At 35.6% G+C, this 23,506-nt stretch overlaps 1 protein-coding gene across 1 annotated transcript in view; it reads right to left on the bottom strand.

Annotated features, from left to right (window-relative positions):
• SPATA5 (spermatogenesis associated 5) overlaps positions 1–23,506 on the bottom strand; it is a 352,343-nt gene that overhangs the window by 288,241 nt on the left and 40,596 nt on the right. The window contains exon 10 of the mRNA XM_044224059.1: positions 12,250–12,404. Coding sequence (XP_044079994.1) covers positions 12,250–12,404 — 155 coding nt within the window. The remainder of the gene's footprint in view (positions 1–12,249; positions 12,405–23,506) is intronic.

The raw sequence follows: 23,506 nt of genomic DNA on the forward strand, positions 1-23,506 counted from the left end.
CAATTGAGGGGCATTCTACAAAACACCTGACCGTATACTCAACAGTGTCAAGGCCATCAAAAACAAGCTAAAAATAAACGGTGCCACAGCCCAGGGAAGCCTAAGGAGGCATGATAACTAAATGTAATGTGATAACCTAGATGGAATCCTGAAATACACAAAGGACGTTAAGAAAAAAAAACTAATGAAAGCCAAATAACACATGGAGTTAGTAAATACCGTGCTGAAAAAGGTTTAATTCCGAAGGCCTGGGTTACTTAAACCCTGTGCATTCTAAGGAACCACCAGACTGGCCATTGGCACCCTTCTAGGAGATAATCTCTGGCCTTTTAAATATTGTGCCTGATAAGAGTGATTTTGTACATGAAGCCTTGGGCTAATGTATACCAGTTTGACCAGATAAGCTTACTCTGACAATGTGATTTAAGAACCACTGTTTTTGCTCCAGAAGGGGCTGGAATTTAAGTAGCTAAGTCAGACATGTAAGTGGTGTATGGCCACATGACTGACCTCCAATAAAACCCTGGACACCAAAATTCAGATGATTCTCCCGGGTTAATAACATTTTACACATACTGTCACATCATTTCAGGTAGAATTAAGTATGCTCCCATGTGACTCCATTGTGAGAGGACACCTAGAAGCTTGTGCCTAATTTCTCTGACTTCATCCCATGGGTCTTTTCCCTTTTCTGATATTGATCTGTATCCTTTCACTGTAATAAATCATAACCATAACTATAATGGCTTTTGAGTCCAGTCAGTCATCATAGTGAATGAAGCCTGAAGGTGTTCTTGGGGCTCCCCAACAAAGACAGACAGATGATTACATCATAATAAACTTAGAATTCTCTAGAACTCATATTCTCACATATTCTAGTCCTACTCCTAGTACCCATCTATAGCCCTGGACATCAGGAAAAAACTCTTACCTCAGGCCTTTAAACTTACTATTTTTTTTTAATTTACCTCCAGTTTATAGTGGAGTTCTCAGACACCTGCTAATTTTCAGATTAAGTTTAATCACTCTACCATATTTTTCCTACTTTAGCATCATATCCCATTTGACTTTATAGCACTGGTCTTTCTATTGGGTCAAAACCAGAAGGTTCATTCTTAATACCCAAAACAAAACAAACAAAAACAAGTTACATAAAAAACTAGAAAGCATTTCTCTGAAAAGTACAAGAAATTCTGATGCAGTTTTAACATGGGACACTGAACACATTCCACCCTGTGGGCTAGATATAAATCATTAAATATGGGACACTTTTTAAAAACTGCCAAATAAGGATGTCTGGGTGGCTCAGCCAGTTAAGCATCTGCTTTTGGCTCAGGTCATGATCCCAGAGTTCTGGGATCCAGTACTGCATCCCGGCTCCTTGCTTAGCAGGGAGCCTGCTTCTCCCTCTGCCTATTGCTCTCCTACTTGTGTGTGCTCTCTTCCTCCCATTCTCTCTTTCTCACAAATAAATAAAAATCTTTAAAAAAAAACAAAGAAACAAAAAAACCCTGCCAAAGAGAGACATTTGTTTCTGGCCAGTGAGTAAAAGAGGTAAGATTTACATTTCTGTCTGAAAAAGAAAAAAAAAAAAAAAAAACCTGAAGATACTGACAAAATATACAAAACATTAATTCTCAGAACACAACAACAAAGAACAATGATCCCTAAGAGAAAGGAAACCAACGAGCTGCCTGGAAAAAAGTCACAGGTTATAGTAATGAAGGGGAAACATAGGCAGAACACACAGTCTCCCTGAGATGAGAAGATAAAGGTAGGAGCATAGGGAAGCCAGAAGCTAGGTATCACAGAGCAGAGGATTAGAGATAAAAGAAGTCCACGGGGAGAGAAATCCTGAATTCTGATGAGGGTCTCCTTCATATATCTTATTATCAGTGTAAACATGTGAGAAAAACAAAATGAAGCAGGGTAGGGTGTGTGAGAGGAGCCAAAGACCCAAAAGGAATAGAAGGAATAGTGTCTACTCTCAACAGAAACCTCACAATTACCCAGGCATTAAGTGGAATACCAGAAAGAATCTTATCCCAGTACTAGGGAAAAATTAACCTTAGAGAGAACACTGCTCTGGTCCTACCTAAAAAAAATTTAAAGGCAAGATGCACACCCCACCCCACCCCCCAAATAATCAAGCTATTTCCAAGTAACATAACCACATCTCAGAACAAACTTCAGGAGTATTTTTATGAATATAAAAATTATCCAGGTGCCAATAAGGTAAAATTCAAAATTTCTGGAATTTAATAAAAAAGTACCAGGCATACAAAGAAGCAGGAAAAGACAGCCCATAAGAAGATGGACCAATAACCTGAAGCTGATCCAGAAATTACAGATGACAGAATAAAGACACTAAAACAGTTGTTATAAATGTATTCCATATGTTCAAATAAAGGAAACACTGACAACACTAAGTAGAAAAAAATATATAAAGGTTAAAATCAAATTTCTAGAGAAGAAACTAATTTAATGTCTATAATTTTAAAAATGCAATGGATAAGCCTAATAGTGGATTAGATATTTCTGTGGGGTGAGGGGTGGTAAAACAGATTAGTGAACTAGTAGACACAACAACAGACATTAAAAAAAGAGAAAATTTTAAAAAAATGTATACAACATTACTGAACTTCAAAACAATCTCAGGCAGACAAATGTACATATATTTTGAGCTCCAATGAGGGAGGGAGGCAAGAAACAAACTAAATATAAAAAATAATGGCCAAGTTTTTTCCCCCAAAAATCTGATTAAAACTATAGACCCACACATACAAGATCATCAATGAACCAGCATTAAGAAAGATGAAGAAAACTACCAAGGCACATGATAATTGAATTGCTTAAAACCAGTAATAAAGAGGAAATATTAAAAGCAAACAGAAGAAAAAAGATATATCACATATGGAAAACAAAGAAAATGGAGACAGCAGATTTCTTTTCAAAATGACCGCAAGAAAGAGTGGAGCAAAAGCAACTTGGGGGGAAATGAGAAATAAAGGATAGGATACCATACTGATCCTGCAGACAGTAAAATGATAACAGAAATCTATAAATGACTAACTCCATCAATCCAACTATTAAGGCAAATACAAATAGATACAAACTATCAAAATTCACTCAAGAAAAAAAAAAACTACTTGAATAGTCCTATATTTATTAAAAAATTAAATTGTACTTATGTCTTCCAAATAATGAAAATTCTAGGCCCAGATGGTTTCAGTGGAGTACATTTAAGGAAATAATATTAATTCTACACAATTTCTTCCAACACATATATGATAAGAACACTTTCCAACTCATTTCATAATGCCAGCATTTCCCTAACACCAAAACCAGATTTAAAAACTACATAAAATAACTACAGAACATTATCTCTCATAAACATGTATGTAAAAATTCTCAATAAAATACTAGCAAATAAAATCCAGCAATTACATAAAAAGGGTACTATATCACAGTCAAGTGAAATTAATCCAGAAATACAAGACTAATTCAACACTGAAAATCAATGTAATTCACTATATTGACAAACTAAAAAAAAACACATTATGGTCATTTCAAAGATGCTGAAAATGCATTCAACAGAATTCAACATCCATTCAGGATTTAAAAAAAAAAATCTCTCAGCAAACTAGAAATAAAAAGAAACTTAATAAAGAACTTCTTAAGAAAATAAAATCTAACATAATAATTAATGACGAGGGAAGGAAATAAAGAATCATCTCAATAGGTATGGAGTTTCAGTTTGGGAGAGCAAAAAGTTGTGCAAATCTGGAGATGGATGCTGGTAATGACTGCACAGCAATGAAAGCATACTTCATGCTACCAAATTATACATTTAAAATGGTTAAAATGGTAAATTTTCTGTTATGTATATTTTATCACAAGTTAAAACAACAACAACACTTTTCCCATACTGGGTTTTCATGGCTGCAGTCTATAACCATAGTTTCTATAATGCTATGGTTACAAACACAGAGCACGGTTAACCCTAGCTGGGGGGTAAGGGGGGTTAAAATTACTAAAGACCTAAATGTAAAAGCTAAAACTACACTCTTAAAATATAAGGTAAATCTTCATGACCTTGGATTTGGCAATGGTTTCTCAAATGTGGTACCAAAGTACCAAAAGCAAAAAGGTACACTGGACTTCATCAAAATTAAAAACTTGTGCCTCCAAAGTCACTACCAGGAAAATAAAAGAGGCAGCCCATTGAATAAGAGAAAATATTGCAAATCATACATATCTGATATCAGGTATCACATATCAGATAAAAGACCTTATTCAGAATATATAAGAATTCTTATTACTCAATAATAAAAAGACAAATAACCCAATTAAAAATGGGCAAAGGATCTCAAGAGACATTTCTTCAAAGAATATACACACAATGGCCAATAAGCAAATGAAAAGATGCTCAATATCATTAGCCTTTAATGAAATGCAGATCAAAAACTACAATGAGCTATTATTTCACACCTACTAATCAACAACACTGGATACACTGCTGGTAGAAACAGAAAATGGTGTAGCCACTCAAACAAAAACTTGTACACAAATGTTCAAATGCAGCTGTAAGGGGCACCTCGGTGGCTCAGTGGCCTGAGCCTCTGCCTTCGCTCAGGTCATGATCTCAGGGTCCTGGGATTGAGCCAGCATTGGGCTCTCTGCTCAGCAGGGAGCCTGCTTCCTCCTCTCTGTCTCTGCCTGCCTCTCTGCCTACTTGTGATCTCTGTCAAATAAATAAATATAATCTTAAAAAAAAAATTAAAAAAACAACAACAACAAAGGCAGGTTTAATTATGATAGCCAAAAAGCAGATGCAATCCAAATGCCTATGAATGGATAAATCAATTTGCTACATCCATAAAAATGAATATCATTTGGCAATAAAAAGCAATAAAGTACTAATAATGATGCATGGATGAACCTCAAAAGTTTTATGCTAAGGGAAATAAATGCGTCACAAAGAATCAAATATCTTATATTTCATTTATATGAAATGCCTAGAATAGGCAAATCTATAGAGATATGAAGTAGATAAATGTTTGTCCAAGGCTGGTGAGGATGGACAGGTTGGGAGATGATGGGTAAAGGGTATAAGTCTTCCTTTTGGGATGATAAAAATGTTCTAAAATTGACTGCAGTAATGGCTATGCAATACTTTAAATATACTAGACCATGAAAATATACACTTGAAATAATTGAATTGATATGTGAATTGTGTCTCAATAAAGCTATTACCAAAAAAACAAACATATATTTATATGGAAGGCTAAAAGAACTATTACTGAAAAATAAGAACCTTTATAAACCAAAATCCTTCACAAAATATTCTGTCATTTAACAAACTTCTATTATTTAGTTATTACCATTTGCCAGCAGTGGGGATACAAACGTAATAAGACAAAAGGTCCGCAGGGACATATGTGTATTTTGTGTGTGTGTGTGAAAGGGATCACATTACAAAATTTTTGCTAACTGAGAGATCAGAAAACAATTTTTCAGGCAGAGAAGACAACAGATGCTAAAACAGGAGTGGTTCAACAGGAGAGCATAATAGCAGAACAAAGTGAAGGAGGCATGAACCAGGTTACAAATAGTAAGCTAAAGAGCTCGGACTTCATTCTAAGAGATGATCAACAGTAGTCACGCTGATGGCTTTTAAGCCAGATCAGTAATTGCTGTTGGGAAAAATTACTCAGTGAAGTGTTGGGAGGGACTGATTAAAGGACAAGATCAGATATGTGTGCAATTCTGTACGAGGTGAAGCAAAGATGTGTAGTCCTACAAATGAAGCACACCAACCCTACAGATGAGTTCCTTTACACTAAATGAAAATCGATGTTTTTAGCAAACACTCATCAGTATTTACTGAGTACCAACCAACTATAATATACAAGTGCAGCAGATGCCTCTATGATAATCTCATCATTATTTATAAATTCAAAAGAAGGCACACATCAGAAACAGCAAATTAAGAGCTTTCTTTCCTTCTGTCATCTGAAAGGAAGAGTGATTTCACCAAAGTTAACCAGGATCAGAGCTGAGAACAGAAACTGTTGATCTTTACACTAAATTTACACTAATGAGAGAGGAATCTCTCTCATTCCTCCTCTAGACTATAAGCCTGAGAAAAGTAAGGTATTAAAAAAAAAAGTGGAGTGAAAGAGTTAAACTTCTAAAATATTTAATACAGTTAAAAGTACAATCTTGATTTTGGCACAGAGTATTTCCTGGTTAAAAGTAATCTACTTTCCCAAATGTGCTTTCCTATTCAATTGTTATTACTTAAAACTATAAAAATGCACAAGAGAAGTTGGCAGGGAAGACTGGGATCTTGGGAGTGATAGAAGACACTCTTCTGTCTAGACAACAAGAAGCAAAATCAAAAGAAACCGAATTCAAAAGCCCTGCCAAGCACCAATATGGAATTAATAGAATTTCCACAGGTTGTATATCTATTCCAAAAAAAGCAATCTGTTATTTAGTAAAGCATCACAAAACCCTCGATCCTTTGAATCTGTAAAAAATAAATAACACACAGAATACAAGTACTGTTTTTAAAGAATAGAAACTCAAATTCCTTCTAATTATCCTGAGGGTACATTGAAGAATGAAATGTAATTATGGTCAATTAAACTATTTAACTCAAATCTCTGCACAAGAAAAGTAATGCTAATGAGCTCATCCTATGAAATTCAACTGCCTTGTCACATCCTGATGTTCTATTCTCATCTGAAAAGATGCCAAATGAAAATACATCAGTAAATTTTGAATATGTAATTAGTGAGACAGTCTTTTGATTATTCATATAATTAAGTTTGCTACTTTTAAAAATGAGAGTAAATGAGCTATGTTTATTTAACTAATGACATTTGGTAAACACTCAACTTGACTGTAATGCTTCTAATGCTAGGTAACTAGACCGCCACTCCACCTCTAAGTTTAACCTGGATCCAAGCTTACAAAGAAGTTTAGTGCTATACAATTAGTCTTGAGGCTCTGGTTACAGTTAATTTTATAAAAGTGGGTTCACATGAAAATAGAGCCCTCTCTTTTTATTGGCTTTTAGCTTATTCTGAACCAAATGTCCAAATTCTGAACACTGCAGTCCAAAAGCAATACCAAAAGTATAAAGATGGATTATTTCCAAATCATAAAACAACCTGAAGCTATATAAAATGAAACAGGGAAAGCTAGGGGGTATGGGTGGGGATGGTTTAGGATGCATAAATGAATTAAACTTGATGGTAATCAATCTGTATATATTTGGTTAAGAATGCCATTTATCAGTGATAATTTCTATGGTATATATCAAATGACTTATTGCAAAGATAATATGTAAATACAACTATTAAAAGCACTGTATTTTGGGGGGAGGGGTTTCCTTAATAAAAAGAGAATTTTCGATAGATCAAGAAAGCAGCATGTTTTGGCAGAAAATATAAAGGACTACTTTGTATCCTTCCAGAATAGACAGCTTAGCACAATTATGTGCGACTTTATTCCAAAACTGTCAAATTCACCAAACAAACAGTTAAGTTAAAATTCACTAAGGTTAAAATTCACTAAAGAAACAGCTTGCTTTATAAAATATGAGGAATCTGAAGAATGTTACATGAAGGTAATAATTTACTAAATTATACTTTAGTACAGAAGAAGGATGCAATATTTAAATATATGTGAATCTATCTGGGTTTTTTCATGACAATTATAGTTTCCACTTGTCCACTGAACAAATATTAATTGGACATCTATTATGTACTAGGATAAAAATAAGAAATAAGAACTTCTCTCATGGAACTTAAAAATCCCATGAAAAAAAACATCATCCAGTTTACACCCACTGTCTAAAAATTAAACATTTTTATAAAAAGGAAAAGATATAAATTGATAGTTCTTTCTCATTTTCTTTTTTTAATCTTTTTTTAAAGGACTATTACTTTTTTTTAAAAGTATTACTCTTCATAATGAAAAAGATCTTTTCAGTCAAGAAAATGAACTCTAGTGGCAATAAAAAAGAAAAGGACTAAAGTAAAAATAAAATGAGATTTTTTAAAACTCTTTATAATTTTAAATTTTTAACTGCATAATTATAGATTAAGACAATCTTTATAGGGGAAAAAAGAGCTTAGTAACATTGTCCCAAGCTTTAAAACCACGTATTTTAGTGTGGTAATTCCACTTCTAGGAATCATAGGTGCAAACATTTGGATACAAATGTGTGTATAACCGTAGTAGAGAAAAACAGAAAAAAACCCAGATATTTGATAATGGAAGAAGCATAAAATAATTACAGTTTATCCACAAAACAGTCTATTATATAGTCATTAAAAAGATGTTTGTTGAGAAATTTTAAAGTAAAATGTTTACCATATAATTTTAAGTGAATAAGGCAAAATACAAAACCATATGTATCCTAAGATTAACTTTATGCAAAGAAAAACAACTTATCAAAATTTCAAAAATCTACTGGAACTATAATAAAATGTTAACAGTTGCTATTTCTGGGTGAAAAACCAAAATTTCAAATTTCATGGTGGCATAGTCAAAGATTCTGAGGATTCCTGTGGTAAAGAAATACATTTGATTTTAATTAACAATCAACTGTAAAATATATTTGACTTTTTTTTCTTTTCTTTTTTTTTTAATATTTGACTGTTAATACACCAACTGGTATAATCACCAATTCACAAAGTCCACAAAAAGGAAACATTACATTTAAGTAAGTGGCTAACACTTGTGGTGTTCTGAAATTAATAATGCATTATAATCTTAAAATGAGAATATAACCAGGCCAAGTGTGATTTACAAATTTTAATTTCACACACTGAAATCTTTTCTCAAAAGATGTTGAATGCTCAATTTACTATTAAAAAATGTTCACAATTAATTACCGACTTGAAACAGGTTTTCTATAGCAAAGTTAGCAAAGTTACTACAAGTAAAAGTACTAAACCACCTGCAAAAAAAATTTTGGAGATATTTTTGTCAGTGTAATAGTCTGAAAGCAGAAGAGTAAAGTTTAGGAATCCAATTACAGAAATGCTAATTTCTCAGGAAAATTTTTACAATCTGAAGTGAACATAAAAAGCAATGTAAAAAAGTATTTTGACTAGGGCTAATCACTCTGGAGCTCATGAGTAACATCACAGTACACCATGGCCTTACGCCAAGTAATAAAGTACCAAATGGAAAATGGCACAAGTCCATGGATTGTAAATACTGTATCAAAAGAAAATAAAGGAAAAAAAATCTTTCATTAGAGCAATTAAAAATGCAGTTGTAGTACCAGTTCCTGTGATGAATAAATCAGTTCAGCAATTCCAAGAGTGGAGAGCCACTGTTTAAACACATTCTCCACTGGCAGTAATTTTAAGTTTAAAAAACTTAACTGTGTTTCTTTAGTTCCTAAACTTTTTTAAACACTAAAGTGTTTTTGGATAGTGTAGTTGGTTTATAACCCTATCACCTGAAATTTTCGCATGTGGCATTTGATGACTTCTACTTGACCCATTATATTATGCGACAGTAGTCAATAAATACAGGTAAATACTACAAGTAAAAGTATTCATACCAATGTGCCCAAACTTAAGACCATAAATTCCAAAGAAATGAAAAGCTTCTACTAATCCAACATCTATCATTCATTATTCCATAATTCCAGTTGTCAAATTATTCATACTACACATGAGCACATTGTGTTACACAGCTTTGGTAAGCCCCCAATGTTAAGCTATAAATTCATTAGTGAATTTGAAAAAGTTTCAAAAACAATTTAAAATCACATAAAGTTGCCTAAACTAGAAGCTAGTCCTTAGGGATGTTCCTATCTCCAGGGCAGTGTTTCTCACCTTAATTTACAAAACAATCATGTTCTATAAGAAGTCAACAAGCGTCTTTGCCACGGAAGCTTTTGCTAACTACCATAAAACTTAGTTGCTCAGAACAACAAACATTTGTTATTTCTGACAATTCTAAGAGTTAATTGGGTGGCTCCTCTGGTTTAGGTAAACTTCTGATCTGGGATGAAACAGTTTAGCATGGTGTCTATCAGATGTGTGACCACTGGCAGGGTGACCAAAAGGAGGGGATCTCAGCTAAGAGGGCTCACTTCCGCTCCACATGGTCTCTCATCCTCCAACAAACTACCACAGTTTTCTTAGCATAACTAATTCAGGGTTTCAAAGAGCAGCAAGAAAAGGCAAGCCCCAGTGCTTTCAAGCCTGATTGCATCATGATGGTTAATATTCTATTAGCCAAAGCAAGTTACATGGCCAAGTACAAATTCAAAGGATGGAAAACTTGACTTCATCTCTTTTATGGTAGGAGCTACAAAGTTGCTGTGCAAAAAGGGCAAACATACAGTGATGGGAAGAATCTGCAGTCATTTTTTGCAATCTACCACATTGTAAAATGCAGAAGGTATCTGCTCTACAGGGTCCATGGCCAAGTAAGTTTCCATAACAGCTCTCTTTTGACAGTGAAAAGCTCTGCAGCAAAGAAATATAACTGATTTTATTAAAACAGCATTTCCAAGACTTATGTGGCCACAAAACACATTTTCCAAGAACACTTTTAAAAGTAAAAACAAAAAAAGCAAAACAAAACAACAAAAAAAGGAGAAAACAAATCCACTGACTTCTTCCCCCCTGTATCATTCCATAGACTATATTTATTCCACAGAATTAATATCTTTGTAGTCTCTTTAAGTTTGTTGTATATTTTTGTTTTAGCTTGCAGCAATTGAAAAAACATTAGCTCATGACCAAGATGACTATTAATATATACACAATGGGCACAATGGGGCAAAGGGCACAAAACTATGCCTGACTCTCTAATAAGGCTTTAAGTTTTCAAATAACTATAATGTTAGAGCTTTTATAAGGGAGTATCTCAGAAGCAGTAAGACTAACTCAAAAAAGAAAAACTAATGGAGTGATATGATTGAAGCAGAGGGAAAGAATAGTCACAAAATTCCATTCTTCCATCAGAGCTCTCCTAAAACTGTCACAGAGCAATCTGTAAACTTTCCTCAAGCTACACTAAGATATAAACCTCCTGATGATCAAGCCAAATTTAACAGTCTATCCCCTATTCCAATATGACACAGGACATGCCATCAATGCTTTGTTTCAATGTTCATTTTCCAGAAATATTCATATATTCAAAGAGAACTATATAAGACCATTTTCTCCCCCAGAATGTTAGGCCCACTCAGGTGATAACTTAGCAAATAATTCACCCATAAAATGAAGTTTCTGTTGCCCTTGTGGTGATTTGACTGTGAACTTTGCGAAGCATGTCAATGATGAAGAAAACATAAAGGAACCTAAGGAAACAACATCAGGCATCAATAGTAGAGGCATCATAACTAGAAGACTTTTTATTTTTGTTCTAAAATTAGCCTAGTAGACATTTTCTTATAAGACTAAATATACAATTAGCATACAACCCAACAGTTGTCCTCTTGTGCATTTATTCCAGAGAAATAAAAATTTAGATTAACATAATACCTGCACATGACTGTCCATAGCAGGTTTAATCATAAATGCCCCAAACTAGAAACAGATGTCCTTCAACAGACGAATGGTTAAACAAACTATAGTACAGTCATACCATGGCATACTACTCAGCAATAGAAAGTAACAAACTACTGTTGCACATAGCAACTTGGATGAATCTCCTGGGAATTATGCTAAATGGGAAAAACTAATACCAAATGCTTGCTACCATACAATTCCATTTTACGGTATTTCTAAAATGACATAATTTTAGAAATGGGTGCGGGAACAAGCTAAGTATGGCTACAAAGGGGCAAAGCGAGGGATCATTGTGGTGATGGAACTATTCAGTATCTTGATTCTGGTGATGGACACACAAATCTTTATAATAAAACTGCATAGAACTAAACACACATACACACAAGTACACGTAACACCGTGGAAATCCGAATAAGTTCAGTGATTATATCAATATGAATACAATGCTTATGATACTGTAGTACTTTTACAAGATGTTACCGTGGGGGGGTGGGGGGGGAGTGAGAATACACAGGATTTCCCTAAAGTATTTCTTACAACTACACTGAAGCTCCAATTACATCCATAAAAATTTTAATTTTAAAAAAGCGTTTTTTGAAGTTTAGCCTAAGCAGTTGTTTCCCTGGAGTCTCAATTTCTTTTAGAGTTCTATTCAAACAGTGTAGCTAGCATGGGAGCACAAATGACTTACATTTGGTACATCAATTGCTACTTCCCTCATCGCACTGGGCCTGATGTCATTCATCCCCTGTAAGAAATCATTCAGAGTAATCTTCACCAGCCCAGCCATCTTGCTATCAGAGAGATTAGGCTGTTTCTTCAGGACTCTCCGTAAGGCATGGAGACCTGTAAAGAGAAAAGTAATACAAGATTTATCTTCTGCCCCATAAATACAGACTGAATCATTACCAAAAAACTAATAATAAACCCAAACTTCACACATATTATAGCATTTAAAATTGTTTGTGCTTGTGTGTATATATGGAGGTGGGGTAGGTGCCTGAAGAATATGGGAGATGAAGGCAAAAATCCAAATGCTTAGTTTGGGCAGTAAAAATATGACAAACTGATATGAAATATGAAAAGACAGATACTTCATAAACATGAAATAACGCTTACAAAAAAAATCCACAAAAAAGACCATAAGGAGTTATCTAAATAACCTAGGGAATAACAAAACTCTTGCTTCTGCCCTTTTTATTAATGCATTCAACCCAGAGTTATAAATTTTGTAAGGTATTGGCAGAATATCTTAAAGGAAATATTCAGTTGGCAGCTGGAAATGTGGTTTTGGAACTCAAGAAAGAATCAGACTTTAGAGTTGTGTGCATACACATGAGATCTGATATTACAGGAACAGGAGAGACCTATAAAAAGAGCTTAGAAAGAGACCAGTGATGAAAAAATGAGAGCTAAGGCTCAATCTTAAGAAAGCCCATCATTTGAAAAGCATAAGAAATGATGGTTTTTTAAAAAGACAGAATACAAAGAGATGCAGGAGTAGAATCAGAATAGTAAAATACTGCAGGAGCCAAAAAGATGTTCAACCACGTCAAATGTAGAGAAATCAAGAATAGCTTAAAAGAGATCTGACCTTGAAAGTGCTGATGCTGACCTGGAAAGTGACAGATGTAAATTCATTATTTTTGCTATTTGCTTGCAGTTTAAACACTAACAGAACTAAACATCCTAATTCCCCTTCCTTCATAGCTAAGTTGCCAGATTTAGAGCCCTTTGACCTGTGACAAAGACCTCTAGGCAGCAGAGTCCCTATCTAAGTGCTCTTTGCCTGAGACTCACAAAAAGTGAGACTTTTGTGTTCCAGTGAATGATGAAGGTCCACTTAGAATTCCGGTCTCAGACACCCCTTGGATATTCAGTCTGAATACCCGAACTTGTCCTGGGACACCAGCTAGCTCCATCATGTTAAAGATCTTTTGTCTAAAACATGGATGCTATGCCTCCATGAATTTTTTACAAAGATAAAAAGATACCATAACTATCATTTTACTTACTTTCATATATTTGAACTTTTATAGAGAAACAGAAGCATTGGTGCAAAGAGGGCAGACACAAACTCCCAAAACAGAAGGTTAGGTATGTTTGACTAGTAAGAAAAAAATGAATACCTCAACGATAGTCAGAAAATCAATCTATAGCAATCTTTCCCAGGAAACTATCAGTGTGAATCTAATATTCACAGAGGACTCGGAGATAGTAAGCTAACCTGCAAAAATAGCTACATAAGAAGAAACTTAAGATACACATTAAAAAAAAAAAATCATTATTTTCTACAGAAAACATCTTAGGTCACCTAACAAACACCCAGTTGGTTTTTCTGCCTTCCAATATGCTGAAAGATAATTCTTCACATCACTCGAGCATTTCTGCTTATCTTTTGAGCAAAAGCACTGTCTCTGTTCCAGATATATTTTCAAGGATGTTTGTACATATGAAGATAGACTGTCTCCCAGCAAAGCAAACAGCAGACATGCTTACTGTCTGATACAAAAGATTCGGGTTCCCTGAATTCAAGATTCTCCTCCTATAATGTCTTGTCTGGAAACAGAAGACACCCATCCTTCTTCATGTCACTCTGTGAAAAGTGAGGCTCAAGGAACTGGTTCAAATGCTGCTGCTCTGGCTACTTCTGTTGCTATAGTATTCTGGCCTTTGACTATGACCCAGGATTTTTATTTATTTTTTTCTTTTTTAAAGGTCCTATGCCCAACATGGGGCCTGAACTCACAATCCCAAGATCAAGAATCACATGCTCCACTGACTGAGCCTGCCAGACACCCCATGACCCAGGAATACTGTATCTTCTGCAAGCACTTGGAAAACTTACTAGCTTGCAGGCAGAGTGTAAAACCTCAGACCCTTCACAACTCTCGACACAAAAATAAAAGTTAATATTAAATTAGGTTGTTTCATTGCGTAATATACCTTTTAGTTAAATGGTACAGTAGCATAAAAAAGAAGCCTAAACAGATAAAACTGCAGTAACTAAAGTGCTGTGTTGTATTAAGGAGCATGTTGGTGGCCCAAAAGAACTTAAGAAATTCCTATAAATCTTACATAAATGGGAAGTAATCAAAAGAATCTGACTCTTCTTCATGTTTCAAATGGCTCTCAAGCAATACTGGTCAACATTTTTAATTTAAACCAGATACCTCACTCTTACCAGAACCGAGATACTAAAAACTGAAACAAAGGAAGCAGTCAAATAATTTCCCTGCCACATTTGTGACATGTAATCATAAAGCTTGACAAGAAAGATCACTTATTTTCATGTGAGGAAGGGGTTTGGAAAAAAGACAATATATGGCTAAAGCATTTACAATAAGAATATATTTATAAACTTGCAAAACATCTGTGATTTCAAATGCAAACTACAGAATTTAGAGCTAGACAAAAATTTCCACATCTATGAAGATAGCAAGAAAAAGAGAAGGAATTCCCAAAGACAGAAGAGGAGAAAAAATAAAGACAGGATTTTTTAAAAGTTAAGAAATAGTAAAATAGAAAGACTGATTCTGTGATGAACATACCCAAACGATAGATAACATATACTTACCTACTATTTCTCAAATTAATTTAAAATTAAAAGATGAAAGTGAGCCACTACAGAGCATATGAATCAAGAGTTGAAAAATAAAGGTATGAAGTAAAGTCATTCAAGCTGGTAAAGACAGAAGATTAAATCCAAACACTTTCTTTTGCTCCCTCCCAAGCCTCTACTACTGTGAGTATAAGGGGATTTTTTAAAGAAACAAACCTGGAACAGCATATAGGAAAAAAACAATAAAATAACAACAAAAATTTTGGAAACCGAACAGCAAATAAACAAGTAGTAACTGCATATAACTGACCCAGGAAAGCTGACACACTAGCATACAGTGAGAAAATCTGAGAGGAACCAGATTTATGCCAATAGATGCCCCTCCTATTCACCTTACCCACATATAATCAAAAGAGCTCAAAGTTGGATAGCACAAATCACTTCTGGGGGGAAAAAAAATAGAAAAATCGGGTTAGAAATAAAAAGTGGAAGGTTCAGAGAGAAGTCTGTTAGGAAGCAGTTAGCTCCTCAAGATCCCCTCCCTAATTGCGTGGAGTCAGATGATGTTTCCTATAGCCTATCTCTAAAGATGTCTTCTCTTAGTAAGTAACACAAACCATTTCTGAATTGAGGGGACACAAAGCACAGCTAGAGACAAGGGAATCGTACCGAATAGAGAAATTAGTAAGACTCCCCACCTCCTCCACTCTGCTCTTCCCTGCTGCTCCCAGAGTTTACTATCAAGATACACCTGCCACATAGGAAGCTAAGATCTTTCTCACAGAAAGGTATCAGCCCGACCAAGGATACCGACAAGTTCCTTCACCCAAGGAAAGGGCCCATGCAGCACTCACTACATGAAAGACCACAAGCTCAGAGTACCTAATCAACTTTTAGGAGCTCCACTTTCAAATATGAGAAAACACCCAAAGATCACTAGATATCTAAGAATGCCTTCTAACAAGCACTATAATAAGAAACAAAGTATACAGACAAAAAAAAAAAAAAAAAAAAAAGCACCCTAAAAGAACCAGCAATAATATAAGAAGAAACAAATACAAGAGCGGTGGTGCCCTGAAAGGACTGCAAGCCAACTGCGACCCAGAGAAAGGCTGGCAAGGTTTTGCCTTCCCTCCCCAATAAAACCAAGAACTAGCCTTTAAATAGAAGTAAAGAATGTGCTCAAGATTAGCTTCTAATGAAGTAATAGGATCAACAAGAGATGCTGAGCAGAGGCTGAGATAACCCTGGAGCCCACTAGGACCATGTAGAGGTAGCAAGGAAAGGAGCATGCAGTTAGTATGAAAGAGTACACAAAACACTCTACTTCTTTCTTGTAATTGTCTCCCTTTTCTGTTCATTTCTGCCCAATCTGTATTAAATATTTCTATTTTCTAGGGCCCATTATTTTTTAATGACAATGCCTGGCTCATTATTTTTCAACCTTTCATTTTTAATTTAAGAATTTCAGGTTTTAAGTTCCCCTATAAGCATTGCTTTAGCTATATATCCATAAATTTTGATATATCTGCATTATTTAATACTAAACAGATTTTCATTTGCATATTATAATTAAACCAATGAGTTATTTAGAGTTTTCTAATTTCCAAACTATGAAATTTTCTAACTTATTCATTTTTAACTTAAATGAATTTTGGTCAGAGAATAAGGTGTATTAAATGAATACATTCATAAATGTTGAATTAAATGAATTCATAAATGTTCTTTGTATGCTTCAACATATACTTTGCTGGTTCCAGCATTCTAAACATATATCCATTAGGTCAAGTTTTTTTATTTTGTCATTCAATTCTTCTCTATCCTCAACACCACTGACAAAGATGCATTAAAATTCTCTCACTAGGGGCACCTGGGTGGCTCAGTGGGTTAAGCCTCTGCCTTTGGCTCAGGTCATGATCTCAGGGTTCTGGGATCGAGCCCCGCATCAGGCTCTCTGCTCAGCAGGGAGCCTGCTTCCTCCTCTCTCTCTGCCTGCCTGTCTGCCTACTTGTGATCTCTATCTGTCAAATAAATAAAATCTTTAAAAAAAAATTCTCTCACTAAAATTCTGTTCATTTCTGTTCTGTTCATTTCTCCGTATAGATACAGAAAGTTTGCTTTATACATTTCACAGCGACCTTTAAAATAGTTATGCCTTCCCAACGAACGGAAAGAATATGCAGTACTCGTCTTTATCAGCGGGGATGTTTTTTGCCTTAAAGTCACTTGGTCTAACGTTAACATGACTGTAGTCTAATCCCTACCTTCTTTTCTTGGGTTTTTTCACACTGATTTTTTGTTTTGTTCTTTTTACATTCCATTTTGCTGTCTACTAGCTTTGAAAGTATATACTCTTTTTCTATTATTTTAGTAATTATACTGGAAATGTTAATGTATGTATTTACATGAACAGAGCATAGTGAATCAAAGTAAAGTCAATCATGAGGCTGTCAGGAAAAATAGGAAAAGTCAGTGAAATAGATATTATTCTACTGCACAGAGGGTTTTTAACATCTAGGAAGAACATCTGTTTGTTTCTTAAATCTTTATTTTGTCGGTAGTTAACTCTGATCTCTGTATTTTATCTGTATCTTTTTAAAAATATTTTTAAAAAAGATTTTATTTATTTATCTGTCAGAGAGAGAGAAAAAGAGAGCACAAGCAGGGGGAGTGGCAAGCAGAGAGAGAAGTGGGCTCCCCACTAAGCAAGGAACCCAATGTGGTACTCAATCTCAGGACCCTGGGATCATGACCTGAGCTGAAGGCAGCCACTTAGCCACCCAGGTGTCCTTTCATTTGTATCTTCTTTTCTCTTTCACCAAAAATACCAACAGTATGCTCCTGTCTCTTGAACAGACATTCTTCTGACTTCATAATCTTAAAAGTCTTTCCAAAGAATGAATTTTTTTTAATCTTTGTTGTTCTGTTCTCTATTCCATTAAATCCAACCTTATATTTTTAGTTTCCCTCCTCTTGGGTTTATTTTATTAATTTCTTCCAAATACTCAAGCTGAGTGCAGTTATTTTTAACCCTTCTTCTTAATAAATTTGTTATGATTTCATCTTAGAGAATATTTAAAACATAATTTTACTATTCTATTCTTAATATCTAATTTACCATATGATGTCTTTTATAGCTCAGAGAGATTATTTAAGTATTATCTGATTTAGTTTTCAATTGTAGTACTTATTAAATTACTGACACTTAGCTTGAAGATCATGCTTCTCCTAGCTCCAGGGCTGACACTGCAAACTACTTTTTTGTTCCATGGTAGACTTTGCCAATGATAGAGCAAATCTCTAGAGGAAGACAGCAAAGCTGAAGAAGAAGGGACTTGATGTCCCATAGACTTCCTATCCATTTGCTATTCCTGTGACCATCATTCTACCAACACCAGCACAAACCTAGCAGTGCTACCTTCTCAGAGGACTGAGTTAGCCTGCAGAGTATCAGGTTGCTCCTCCTCAAAGGTCTGAGTTATAGCCCATCTCCCAGGTTTTAATAATTTCGACCTTTTCCCTTTGTATTCTCAGCCTCAGCAGTGATACTCCTTCCTGTAGTTGCTACCTTCCTTTCAATTACCTAGTTCACAATTTTATAATTGGTTATCAATTCTTTATATGAAATTTTCTCTGTAAAAGTAACAGGTATAGGTTCTATCTCCTAAGTCGATCATGACAGGAATAACAATCCCATGAGATTTTTTTAGAATTATCCTTTTTCTCTTTCCTGATTTATACATATTGACTGAAGTTTTTAGTAAGTAAGAGCAAAATCACTCAAACATTTTAGGAGGATAATGTAACTTGACTCCCCAAATCCAAATTTGAACAAGAAAAAAATGTTTTTCACTTATGGGCATGGGGAAAAGTTCTAAATAAGATACTAGTTAACTAAATCTAATAGTGTATTAAAAAATCCACATATTCACAAAGAGTTTATCTCTGAAATAAAAAGCCAGTTCATCAGAAAAACTATAAACTCACGCACTCACTAAATTGAGAATTATTTTTATTGATATAGAAAAAATATATTTAAGATTCAACATCTGCTTATAATGATAAAAATAATTTAAAATGCTCTTAGCAAAGTGTATTTGATTAATATTCTATTCCAGAAATTTTTAACAAACATTACACTTAATGAAAAGACTATATACACTCTCTAAATTGGCAAAAAAACAAAGATGACACTATTACTATGAATGGATAATTTAATCGTGAAGGTCCTGGCTACTAAGAATATAAAAAATAAAAGTGAGAAAAAGGTAAAAGGATGGAAAGAGACTAAACTTCCATTACTTGCACATGACAATCACCCACCCAGGAAAGCCAAAAAGATCAGAAGAAAACTAGTAGAATTAATAAGAGTTAAACAAGGCTTAAGACCAACAAAAAAATTATTAATATAAAACTTCTCTAGGGGGAGGAGTCAAGATGGCGGAGAAGTAGCAGGCTGAGACTACCTCAGCTAGCAGGAGATCAGCTAGAGAGCTTATCTAAAGATCGCAAACACCTGCAAATCCATCGGCAGATCGAAGAGAAGAAGAACAGCAATACTAGAAACAGAAAAACAACCACTTTCTGAAAGGTAGGACTGGCGGAGAAGTGAATCCAAAGCGATGGGAAGATAGACCCCGGGGGGAGGGGCCGGCTCCCGGCAAGCGGCGGAGCAGCGGAGCACAAAATCAGGACTTTTAAAAGTCTGTTCCGCTGAGGGACATCGCTCCGGAGGCTAAACCGGGGCGAAGCCCACGCGGGGTCGGCGTGACCTCAGGTCCCGCGGGGTCACAGAAGGATCGGGGGTGTCTGAGTGTCGCAGAGCTTGCGGGTATTGGAACGGGAAAGCCGGCTGCAAAGACAGAGCCGACAGTAAGCTCGCAGCTCAGAGTTGCCTTGAACCGGTCGCAAGCTCGGTGAGCTCGGAGCACGGCCGGAGGTTAGGCAGACGCGAGTTACTAGGAGCTGTTCGCTGAGGGCGCACTGGGGAGCGGGGCCCCGGACTCTCGGCTCCTCCAGGCCGGAGACCAGGAGGCCGCCATTTGTATTCCCGTCCTCCGGAACTCTACGGAAAGCGCTCAGGGAACAAAAGCTCCTGAAAGCAAAGCCGAGCAGATCACTCAGCCCGGCCCCTGGTAAGGGCGGTGTAATTCCGCCTGGGGCAAAGACACTTGAGAATCACTACAACAGGCCCCTCCCCCAGAAGATCAACAAGAAATCCAGGCAAGACCAAGTTTACCTACCAAGGAGTGCAGTTTCAATACCAAGGAGAGAGCAGCAGAATTCCAGAGGAGGAGAAAACAAACCATGGAACTCGTGGCTTTCTGCCTGTGATTTTTTAGTCTTGCAGTTAATTTAATTTTTTTCTTTTTCATTTTTTTTTCTTCTTCTGCTAAAATTTTTTATAACTTTTACCCTTTTCTTTTTTAACGTTTTTTAACTAGATTATCTAATATATATATATTTTTTTTCTTTTTTATACTTTTCTTTATTCATTTTCTTTTTTTTATTTCTTTTTTTTTCTTTCTTTATTTTTGAACCTCTTTTTATCCCCAAATCAGAAGAGATCCTAATCTCTTCAATCTTTTTTTTTCTTAATTCCTTTTAAATTCTTGATTGAATTTTTAAATCAATCTCTTTTTTTTAATTCTTTTTTTCTTTTATTTCTTTCTTTCTTTTTGAACCTCTTTTTATCCCCAAATCAGAAGAGATCCCAATCAGAAGAGATTGGGAGATCCCAATCAAAGGAGATCCCAATCAGAGGAGATCCCTCACCCAATCGTGAGGGGGGAGAAATCCCCCCTCACGATTTGGGATCTCTTCTGATTTGGTTAAAGCATATTTTCCTGGGATTGTTGCCACCCTTTTAGTATTTTACTTGCTCCTTCATATACTCTTAGCTGGACAAAATGACAAGGCGGAAAAATTCACAACAAAAAAAAGAACAAGAGGCAGTACCGAAGGCTAGGGACCTAATCAATACAGACATTGGTAATATGTCAGATCTAGAGTTCAAAATGACAATTCTCAAGGTTATAGCCGGGCTTGAAAAAGGCATGGAAGATATTAGAGAAACCCTCTCCAGAGATATAAAAGCCCTTTCTGGAGAAATAAAAGAACTAAAATCTACCCAAGTTGAAATCAAAAAAGCTATTAATGAAGTTCAATCAAAAATGGAGGCTCTCACTGCTAGGATAAATGAGGCAGAAGAAAGAATTAGCGATATAGAAGACCAAATGACAGAGAATAAAGAAGCTGAGCAAAAGAGGGACAAACAGCTACTGGACCATGAGGGGAGAATTCGAGAGATAAGTGACACCATAAGACGAAACAACATTAGAATAATTGGGATTCCAGAAGAAGAAGAAAGAGAGAGGGGAGCAGAAGGTATACTAGAGAGAATTATTGGGGAGAATTTCCCCAATATGGCAAAGGGAACGAGCATCAAAATTCAGGAGGTTCAGAGAACGCCCCTCAAAATCAATAAGAATAGGCCCACACCCCGTCACCTAATAGTAAAATTTACAATCCTTAGTGACAAAGAGAAAATCCTGAAGGCAGCCCGGGAAAAGAAGTCTGTAACATACAATGGTAAAAGTATTAGATTGGCAGCTGACTTATCCACAGAGACCTGGCAGGCCAGAAAGAGCTGGCATGATATTTTCAGAGCACTAAACGAGAAAAACATGCAGCCAAGAATACTATATCCAGCTAGGCTATCATTGAAAATAGAAGGAGAGATTAAAAGCTTCCAGGACAAACAAAAACTGAAAGAATTTGCAAATACCAAACCAGCTCTACAGGAAATACTGAAAGGGGTCCTCTAAGCAAAGAGAGAGCCTACAAGTGGTAGATCAGAAAGGAACAGAGACAATATACAGTAACAGTCACCTTACAGGCAATACAATGGCACTAAAATCATATCTCTCAATAGTTACCCTGAATGTTAGTGGGCTAAATGCCCCAATCAAAAGACACAGGGTATCAGAATGGATAAAAAAACAAAACCCATCTATATGTTGCCTCCAAGAAACTCATTTTAAACCCGAAGACACCTCCAGACTTAAAGTGAGGGGGTGGAAAAGAATTTACCATGCTAATGGACATCAGAAAAAAGCAGGAGTGGCAATCCTTATATCAGATCAATTAGATTTTAAGCCAAAGACTATAATAAGAGATGAGGAAGGACACTATATCATACTCAAAGGGTCTGTCCAACAAGAAGATCTAACAATTTTAAATATCTATGCCCCCAACGGGGGCGCAGCAAACTATATAAACCAATTAATAACAAAATCAAAGAAACACATCAACAATAATACAATAATAGTAGGGGACTTTAACACTCCCCTCACTGAAATGGACAGATCATCCAAGCAAAAGATCAACAGGGAAATAAAAGCCTTAAATGATACACTAGATGAGATGGACATCACAGATATATTCAGAACATTTCATCTCAAAGCAACAGAATACACATTCTTCTCTAGTGCACATGGAACATTCTCCAGAATAGATCACATCCTCGGTCCTAAATCAGGACTCAACCAGTATCAAAAGATTGGGATCATTCCCTGCATATTTTCAGACCACAATGCTCTGAAGCTAGAACTCAACCACAAGAGGAAGTTTGGAAAGAACACAAATACCTGGAGACTAAACAGCATCCTTCTAAAGAATGAATGGGTCAACCGGGAAATTAAAGAAGAATTGAAAAAAATCATGGAAACAAATGATAATGAAAATACAACAGTTCAAAATCTGTGGGACACAACAAAGGCAGTCCTGAGAGGAAAATATATAGCGGTACAAGCTTTTCTCAAGAAACAAGAAAGGTCTCAGGTACACAACCTAACCCTACACCTAAAGGAGCTGGAGAAAGAACAAGAAAGAAACCCTAAGCCCAGCAGGAGAAGAGAAATCATAAAGATCAGAGCAGAAATCAATGAAATAGAAACCAAAAAAACAACAGAGCAAATCAACGAAACTAGGAGCTGGTTCTTTGAAAGAATTAATAAAATTGATAAACCCCTGGCCAGACTTACCAAAAAGAAAAGAGAAAGGACCCAAATAAATAAAATTATGAATGAAAGAGGAGAGATCACAACTAACACCAAAGAAATACAAACTATTATAAGAACATACTATGAGCAACTCTACGCCAACAAATTTGACAATCTGGAAGAAATGGATGCATTCCTAGAAACATATAAACTACCAAAATTGAACCAGGAAGAAATAGAAAGCCTGAACAGACCCATAACCAGTAAGGAGATTGAAACAGTCATTAAAAATCTCCAAACAAACAAAAGCCCAGGGCCAGATGGCTTCCCGGGGGAATTCTACCAAACATTTAAAGAAGAACTAATTCCTATTCTCCTGAAAC

This window comes from Neovison vison, chromosome 11 (genome assembly GCF_020171115.1).
Source record: "Neovison vison isolate M4711 chromosome 11, ASM_NN_V1, whole genome shotgun sequence".
In the NCBI taxonomy this organism is placed as follows: Eukaryota; Metazoa; Chordata; class Mammalia; order Carnivora; family Mustelidae; genus Neogale; species Neogale vison.